The 9,232-nt window shown below is 53.9% G+C and overlaps 1 protein-coding gene across 7 annotated transcripts in view; it reads left to right on the top strand.

Moving 5' to 3' along the window:
- The first annotated feature begins 6,638 nt into the window (after nt 1–6,638).
- HDAC7 (histone deacetylase 7) overlaps nt 6,639–9,232 on the top strand; it is a 36,106-nt gene continuing 33,512 nt past the window's right edge. For 5 of the 7 annotated variants that reach the window (XM_081060368.1, XM_081060366.1, XM_081060364.1 and 2 more), the window contains exon 1: nt 7,356–7,494. In XM_081060368.1, the coding sequence (XP_080916494.1) occupies nt 7,476–7,494 (19 nt within the window). In that variant the 5' untranslated portion in view covers nt 7,356–7,475. Of the gene's footprint in view, nt 6,852–7,355; nt 7,495–8,957; nt 9,059–9,232 lie in introns of those variants that run through there. The other 2 variants (XM_081060367.1, XM_081060365.1) reach the window with 2 other exon arrangements.

The following is a 9,232-nucleotide window of genomic DNA, read 5'->3' as shown; positions in this document are numbered from 1 at the left end:
TGTCCTGATCTCAGGAGTTCTCACAACAACCCTAATATGGCAGGCACTGCATACCCCCGTTTGCAGATGAGGGAGCCGAGCCTCCGAGAGGTCAAATAACATGCTGAAGATCACACAGTGGTTAAGCGACAAACCAGGCAGCCTTGACTCCAAATTCTTGCTTTTAACCACAATACAATACCCCTCCCATTAGCCCCCGTTCCTTTACAGGTTTTTAAATGGTTCCTCAAAAGCTCAGGGTAGAGAAGTGTGGAGCCCATCCTCAGGGTGTGCCCAAGGGAAGAGTGGTGTTGTCTCTCTGCCTCCTATGCCCTCCTGTGCCCTCCTAGCCCTAGGCACTCAGGCCAAACTGGAGTGATTTAGAATCACTGTTCCAGGCACAGAGGGGGCAGGTCAGAGCAGAACCACTGTCCCAGCTGTATCCTGCTCTCCAGGAGATGAAATCTTCCGTGGTAGGAACTGTGGCTTCTTTTGCCTCTGTGCCCAAGAACCTGGCACAGAGTAGATACTCAATACATAAGAAATTATGCTCCATTGAAAAGAGTGCCCTGGTGGTCATATGTGGGTGTGGTACTTCAAGGTCTTAGTAAGGTCTCTACCACTCACCCCATTGCATCCCCTCTCATCTCTCCTTTCCTGCCTCCACTCCCCTGACATGCAGGGGCATAGTCCAACCCACCCTAAAAGACACTCCTGGGGGAGAGAGGTGAGTGTCCTTAGGCCAGCACCTTTTCTGTGTTTTCCCTGGAGATTCCAGGCTGGAGGTAAGTGTCTCCAAAGAGAAACCATTAAGATTTGTAACAAGGTGGAACCCTGCCCTCCAGCCAATACAGTCATGGAGGGTCCTGCTGGGAGCACTAGGAAGGCCAAAGCCCCAGGCCCACCAGTGGATGGACCACAGTTTCCCTGCAGGTGTCCATTAGAGCTGGCTGCAGAAAAACATTTTGCAGTTTGGATGAGTGTCTTCTCACTCCTTCTCACGATTAGAGTATGGCCCAGTGGCTGCCTCCTCGACCATCATCTCCGCAGGCACAGGCATCTCCCGGGCCGGGCAGTGAGGACTGCAGAAGGAACACTAACTAGAAGTTGGGACGCCTGGATTCTTGGCCTGCTCCCCATGACTCATTAACTGTCTTGTCTCCGGCAAGTTATTTCCCCCTTGGGTCCTCAGTTTCCTCATCTGTAAACGGAGGGGTTTGGATGAGGTCAGGGTGTCCCAAACCTAACCACACTTTCGAACGGTGGGAGCTGCAGATTACTGGGTAGCCCCAACCCGAAAGAATCTGATCGGGTCTTTGAGGGGGCCCAGGAATCTGTTTTCACAGGTTCTTCCAAGTGATTTTGATATAATGTCAGGTGTGGAATCCTATAGACTAGGTAATCATATAAACCACTTGCAGCTCTTAGGAGCAAAGATTTTAGTACATGGAATGGCCATATCAAGATGTTTTGGTGCTGTGAAGCTTTATCAGAGGGCAAGTGAGGGGTAGTTTATTTCATCCTCCTCTTCCCTATTATTTTCTTTTTCTGCTGGCATTATTGTTATGAAGGGAGATGGCAGTGCCCCATCTGTTTGTTTCTATCACTAATGAGGCTCTGGCTTCAGGGGGCCCTTGCTTACCTCTAGATTGGGGGTTGACTGGGAGAGAAGAAAAGGGAGGAATGGGCCTTCCCTGGTGGGTGGGACCTTTTGGCAAGGGAACCCTTCTTTCCCTCTCTCCTGGGTGGAGTTTGGCTGGATGGGCTTTGGCACCAGCTTCTGGGGCTGAGAGAGTGTCTTCCCACCCATGTTCCTCCCCCACTTTCGTGTCTCTGCTCCCTTAGCTCTAGGGACTGCCCCCATTCTTCTCCTCCAGCCCAACTTCCTCCCTAGGCTCCCTCAATCCTCACTAACCTCATTCCTGAGTCTGCTAATCTGTTTGCCACCTTTCTGCTTCCTTGCCTCACCCTTGCAAGTGCCTTTCTCCCTACCTGGAATGTGACCCCCTCCCCCCACACTGTTTCACATTTCTGGGCTCCTGCAAAACTCCGCTCAACACTCGTCCGCTTCATTCTGGCGAGGGTCTGCTCAGGTCTTTCCTTTCTGCTGAATACCCACTTATACCTGGAGTCACAGAATCTGAAAACTGCTTTAGACTCAGAAAAAGTAGAGATGGTCTAAACCAGCTCCCTCATTTGACAGATGAGAAAACTGAGGCCCAGAGAGGTTTTCACTCGGCCAAGATCACACAAATAGTGAGATTTTTAAAACAGTTGGCTTCCCAAGAGGCTTTCAAGTATTTTATGTGTTTATTTTGTTTCTTCAATGCACTGTGATCTATATGAGGGCAGAGGCTGTGTTTATGTTTTTGCCTTTAATATTCTTTATCTACACTGTGGTGTGCGTGTGTGTGTGTGTGTGTGTGTGTGTGTGTGTTGTGTCCAGGGCTAGAGTAAGCAACTGTAATATTTCTTATGCTATCAGGACAATAATTCCAAAGCTCACTGTGCTCCAAACTTTTGCATATATTATTCATATGATCTCAGACCAACCCTGGTCTGCTGGCTGTCCTGCATACCCAGAGGCCTCCCCCTGCATCTGGACACTGGCTGTGTAGCTGCTGCCCATCCCTCTCCACATACCAATTCGACATCTGCTTGTGGTAGGTAGCCAAGTTATTGCTATTTTACAGAGCAGGAAACTGAGACTTAGAAAGGTGTAACCCAGGAAGTTAATGGCAGAACCAGCCTAGAACTCAAGTGCCCTGACTCCCAGCCCCAGCCCAGGGCCCTGATACCCACAATGCCTTTAAACTCTCTCCTGATGTTCCTGGCTGGGCACCTGGGGCCATCAAGGGGGTGACCTCGACCTCGACCTGCCATCTTGTGCATTCGTTGTGCCTTCTTTGTCCTGGGATTGATGAGACTCTGTCTTTGGCTTCCTGCCCCTCCCCATCCTGTCCCACTGCTTTCTCCTTGTGTCCCCCCACCCCCCTCAAGGCATTGTTGGCATATAGACACATACACATAGACTCAGAACTGCAGGTGTCTAGGGCAACAGACCACAAGGGAAACCACATCACCTTTGTTGACAATGGCGGGAGGTAGGGGTACGGGGGAAGGGACTTACTTAGTTCTCCCCACCTGCCCCAGGCCCCACGGTCATCTCACTTCCCAACCAGAGCCACGTGGACTTGTAGCCATACCCCACCCTCTTCTTGATTTATCCATCCAATTCTGGCCCAGGAGGATGTATCACTTCTCTCAGATCCTGAAATCCTGGATGGAGCTCTGCTTGGCTGCACCCCAAAGCCACACAACTCCCCCCAATCCTCGCCAGAATACTTATGCAGCTCCCCTAATCCTGCCTGTGCAGTACAACAGAGAAAGGTGGAAACCAGAGGTGAGACCACAGGGTTGGGGTCAGTAAGGGAGAAAACTTGGCATCTAGAATATCACACATAGGTCAGCTGGGACCTCAAATAACCAGGTTTACACTGTTGCAGGAGACCTGGCAGCAGCTTCTCCATTGTTCGACCTGCTAGAAGAAATTACACAGTCTCTGAATCAGACACACTCCAGATTAAGTCACTCACTGGCTCTGTGGCTTTGAGCAAATCATTTTGTCTTTCGGAGCTTTAGTTTGTTCACTAAAACAATGGGGATAATAATGGGATATAAGTGGAAGGGCCTTGAACAGCACATGATACAAAGGGGATACTCAATAAATCCTAATTATCTTCCCTCCCTCTGTCCTTTCCTTCCTCTTTTCCTCCCTTCCTTCATTCCTTTCTTTCTTTCTTCCTTCTTTCCCTCCCTCTCTCCCTTTCTCCCTCCCTTCTTTTCCTCCAATCCTTCCTTCCTTTCTTGCACTTGTTATATCTGTTCCTGTGAAACTCTTTATTTGAGTTGGGGACCTACCTCCCCTCTTAATTTGCAAGTCCCAAATCCTGTGAATTGGCATTTGATCCCAGGTTCAGAAACTGGAATGCAAGGCCAATCCCACCCAATGAGATGGCTGTCCTCCGATATCTCACTGGGCCTTGAGGACTGCATGCTTTCTGATTGGCTTTGTGGTGAGTGTGTGGAAAGCGTAGGCTAAGAGAGGAATTGTGGCTTCGGCTACCACATCCAGAAGGCTGGAACAGGAGTGATCTCAGAGCCCTGAGGTTTAGACCAGATCACTTTCCGGATCTTTGAATCCTGGCACAAGATGGGCATCCAATAATATTTATTGAATGAATGAATGGCCTCATTACTTTCTAGTTGTGTAACTTTGGTTCGGTTTCTTAACCTTTATGGGCCATACTTTAATCGTGAGCAGAACAAGGATCATTGTTAAGAATAAATGATCTAAAGTTTGCCAAGGAGATAGTATAGGGCTGCCACATGGTAAATATTGAACAAAAAATAGCTAAGTAAGGGAAGGAAAGGAGAAAGAAAAAGAGAAGCTCAAGTAGGCCCAGAATCCTAAAGAGAAGCAGAAGAGAGTTCCTTAAGGCTTTGGCTGGCCAGAAACTCTGGGAAGACTCTGGGGAGACAGGCAAGTCCTGCGGAGCTAATCTTTTCTGCTAGGTGCTTAGCTGAGGCGTCTGTGAGAGGCTTGGACTCCAGAGTCTTAAAAAAAAACAACCTTCCCATGGTAACCAGGATAGAGGAGAGGGAGGTAACTTGCACTTTTCTGTCTCATGTCTCTTAGGGCTCCTGAAGGCTCTCTAACATATCACAGTAAGGGACGGGTGACTTTGACTTGAGACTCTGCCATGGGGGTGGTGGTGGTGAAGGAGTGGTAAGAAAAGCTGGCAAGGGAGGGTGGGGCACAGTATTGCTTCCCAGATGTAGGTCTCCCATGCTATCTTTCTCTCTGTCTATACTTTGAAAACGGTGAGTCCTGGTGTGTGGACAAAGCCATGTGCTGGATACTGTGGGGAAAGGCAGGGGAGATACCCTTTTTGCTCAAATCTCTCAGAACTCAGTGATTAGGTCAAAAAGAAAAAGAAAGCTCACAAATACATGAATGATGCACATGGTAGAAATGAGCAAACAAGGGCCTGATTTCTGTCCAAAAATAACTCCAGGAGTCCTGGGGGGATTAGGAATGGGCATTGCCGGGGGTGTGTTTGGGTGGGTGGGAGTGGGGCGCTAAAGGAGAGAGACAGCAGGTAAGAAGCTGGGGTCTGAAGTAACCAAGCAATGTTTCTGGATGCTGTGGCATGGAGGAGGGATTTGGAAGGTGGGTGATCTGGTTTGGAAGTGAAGGCTGGGAAGAATACACCTGAGGCAGAACAACATGTGTCTTGCAAAGTCAGCATGGGGGGTCATGGGAAAAAAGGTGTATTGGGAGTGTCTAGCAAATAACCCAGAGGGAGCTTGAATTCTATGCAAGGCACTCAGCAAGACACTATAAGAAATGCAGCCATTACGAAGGCAGTCGCTGGGCTTAGGGATGTCCACTCTTGAACATTCTTGGGAAGAAAGAGGAGAGTTGAGACAAGTAGAATAATAGGTGGACGAAGGTCAATGTAGAGAGAAAGACTGACAACACGGGGTGGGTTTTAATGGAAGGAAAGAATCCCTGTGGCTATGGGAATCAGGGAAAGGCTCCTGGAGAAGGCGGTATAGACTTGAGGATTGGAAAGATTTCACCAGGAGGAGAAAGGGACTGCAACGACATTCATTTTTGGAAGGAACACAATGAGCCAAGGTAAAGCAGTGGGAAAGAAGGAGGACATGATGGGGAGCAGTCAGCAGCCCACTTTGGCTGAAATAATAATAGTGATAATAGCCACTAACATTATTGAGCACTAAGTACCAGGAGGCACTGGGCAGAACAGTGGAAAAAGAGAGAGGTGTGTGTGGTGTGATGCCATGTTGCAGGAGGGCTTGGATGCCAGGAAAGAACTTTGTGAGGATAAGTTAACCACGGCACTCACTGTCTGCGGAGTGAGCTCTGGGACAAGGAAAGGGACTGAAGTAGGAAGTCAGCTGCTAAAAATCGCAGGAAGCAACAAGTGATGAGGCTGGAGCTGTGCTTGTGGGAACCAGGAGCCTATGGTCAGAAGTTGGCCCGTGGTGTGGCCAAGCCCTCCTAGGCCACTGTGGACACGTTTCCCATCTGACATGGCTCTGCCTCTGGGTCAGCCTCAGTTTCTCCTTCTGTAGAATCCTGAGACTCTTAGGGTTCCTAGGACTGAGGGAGGATGGGGTCAGATGGCAGCTGAGCCCTGCCTTCCAGGGGTGATACCTCACACCACAGGAGAGCTGTGTTTCAGGTCGTGGACCTCTCCCCTTTCCGGGGGGCCTCTGTGTCTCTGGCCCAGCAGATTGCTGGAGGCGACAGGGCTGATAGGCTAGGCCAGGAAGCAGAATGGTGAGGTCCTCAGCCCTTGACCCCTGAATCTGACCTCCTCCTGCTAAAAGGGCTGGGGGGCGGGCCAGGGGGTGGGGGTGGGGGCAGAACGAGCTGCTGCGCAAAACCGGCCGTGAGCTGAGCTTATTAGCTGAGGGAGAGCTGGAGGCGGCTGCATTCCGACTCACAGACTGGAACATTTCTATGATCCGCTGTAATGCACTGGGAGACACTGGGCACATTGCTGAAGTTTGACTCATAGGGACCGGGAGGGGGAAAGAAGGGGGGAAGAGTTGTGGGGGGAGAGGAATGGGAGGAAGAGAGGAAGAGGAGAGGAGGGAAGGAAATCCCTTGAGAAATTTCTTTAAAAAAAGAAAACTTTCAAAATCCGCACCACCCCCACCCCCTTTTTCTTTTAATAGGAACAGGCTGGACCCTTCTGTTCCCCTCAGCAGGCGTTGTGGGGGGGGCAGAGGGGGAGGGCTGGGCAGTGATTCAAATCAGATCCTGGAACTTTCCTCAGGCAAGTCGTGCGGGGGGTGGGGGGGTGTCCGTCTGGGATTCCTTGCACGGGACTTGGGACTCCACGCGTGTCCCACTGTCTCTATGTGTGGCTGTTTGCTCGTGGGCCGTACGTGTCCGTACTCGTGCGCGCAGGAGTCCGTCCCTGAAGTGTCTGCGTAAATGAGTCTGGCCTTGTGTAAACATGGATGTCCCTGTGTTGTGTATGCGAGGCTGCGGGCGCTCAGGTAGCCGGGTTTCCGGGAATTGTGCGCGGGTCCGTGAGCCGCGGCTCGGGCGGCGGCCGCGCGCGGGTCGGAGCCGCGTCCCGCGTTCCGGGGCCGGCGCTGCCTCCCGGGCCGCGCGGCGCGGCGTCTGCCGAGGTGGTGCGTCCCGGGGCCGCGAGCGCCGGCCCCCTCCCTCCCCTCCCCCTTGGCCCGCTCTCAGCCTCAGATAAAGCATTTCCTTCCATTGTCATCCTACCCGGCCGGCCGGGCTGCCAGGGCCCTCCCCCTCCCGGCCCCCTCCCTTCCTCTCGCCGTCTCACAGTCGCTCTGCAGCCTCCGGCGACTGGGGGGATGTGAGGCCGGCGCCCCAGCCCCCCGCCCCGCCATGAGCCCCCCGCTCTGAGGGCCCCGGCCCCTGCATGCACAGCCCGGGCGCTGGTGAGTACCGGGCTGCCGCCCCCCGCCCCGCCCGCCCCGCCCCGCGCGGCCCCTGCGCCGCCCGCCCCGGCTCGGGCTCCGGCTCGGGCTCCGGGTACCCCCGCATCCCGGCCCGACGTGCGCCCCCCGACCGAGCCCTCCCCGCCCGGCTCCGCGGGGCTCTGGCAGGATCCTGGCCGGGGCTGGTTCCGGGGCCGGAGGGCTCGGGCCTCCCGCGGGGCGCCCACATCCGCCCGCCCCGGGGTAGCGACAGGCCCGAGGGAGAGAGTTGGAGGCCCCGGGCCGCCGTTGCACGGGCCCGGGGTCCCATCACCCCCATTCCTGGGGAGGACTGCCCCGGGGACCCGGGAGGGAGGGACGGCCGCGGCGGGCCGGGGAAGGGGCGGTGCTCCGAGGCGGAAGGTTTGGAAGTGCGAGGGCAAAGGGCAGGACCCACTTAGTTGGGGCCGGGCTCGCGGTGCTGGACATCTGCGCCCCCATCTCGCGGATCCTGGCAGGGCTGTACCCCGACCCTTCAGCTAGGGGAAAGTGATTCCCTGGAGGGAGGGTCCCTGACTGGGAGGTTTCTCCGAGCACCGCCCCCCACCCTTGCTCCCATCAGGGTGAAGAGACACCTGTACCCAAGTGAGCTGCAGAGGGGCCGGCAGGGGTAGGCAATGCAGGCTGTGTACTGAGTGCTGGGGGACAGGATGTGAGGCCCCCAGGCCCGGGCTCTGTTGGTGCTGGGGAGTGTGAGAGCAGGCGGTAAATCTGGCAGCTGAGCTGGAGTTGCTAGGCCTGTGGGCTGGGAGAAAGCCCTCTGGGGCCTGCAGGCCACCTAGCTCCCCCCACCTCCACCCCCATTTCCTTCCCTCTGGCTGCCCATTCATATCTGACCTCCCCTGCCACTGCTGCTCCTCCCAGCAAGTCCAGGCCATTCCCTGGTCCCTGCAGACCCAGAGGCCTCCCCCTGCATCTGGACACTGGCTGTGTTGTTGCTGCCCATCCCTCTCCACACACCAATTCAACATCTGCTTGAGGCCCAGCTCTGCCTGACGGTTTCTAGGGTGAGAATGGGGCATTGGACCTTCGTGGCCCTGCAGGGGACTCAACATCTGGACTTTTTAGCCTGTTCCTGGGACTTGCACCTGGACCCACGGGGACCTTTCTCAAGACCCTGCCCAGCCACTGGGCTGAAAGAAGGGACGTTGGACTCGGTTTCCTGCCCTTCAATGGGGCATCTTGACAGCTCATTTCGCCCCAACAGGACCCCCTAGGCCCACATTTCTGTCCTCACGCCAACCCTTTTAGACTTCCCAGTCTCCTTTTCTAGCTTCTGCAAGCATCTCTTAGCCCCTCATTGCTTAACATCTCATTTTCCTTCTCTGCTCTCTTTTCCCTCTATCCACTTCAATTAATAAGTACTTGTCCTCTTTTCTGCAGTCATTTCTGAGGGAAACTAAGGCAAAAAGCAGGCATGCTGTATTGTACCCACTGAACCAAGACTGGGTTCTGGACCTGCTGGGACTCCTCCCCTGCCTTTAGTCCCCTGATGTTCCTCTCACCTGGCAGGGCCAACTCAGAGGTAGGGTCAGAGCTGCTTCTCAGTGTTACATCTGGAATAGCCCGGGGCAGTGCTCTCCTGAGGCCTCTGTTTCTTAGCTTGAGCCCATTTGGGAGTGTCTCTTTGGTCGTAAGCGGAGATCCTGAGGCTGGAAAGTTGCATTCAGGTCTTATACTGACTCTCCCAAGAATCTAC

Source organism: Rhinolophus hipposideros, assembly GCF_964194185.1.
Source record: "Rhinolophus hipposideros genome assembly, chromosome: 9".
NCBI lineage: Eukaryota > Metazoa > Chordata > Mammalia > Chiroptera > Rhinolophidae > Rhinolophus > Rhinolophus hipposideros.
Note: the sequence above shows the minus strand (reverse complement) of the source record. Positions and strands in the feature narration are given on the sequence as shown.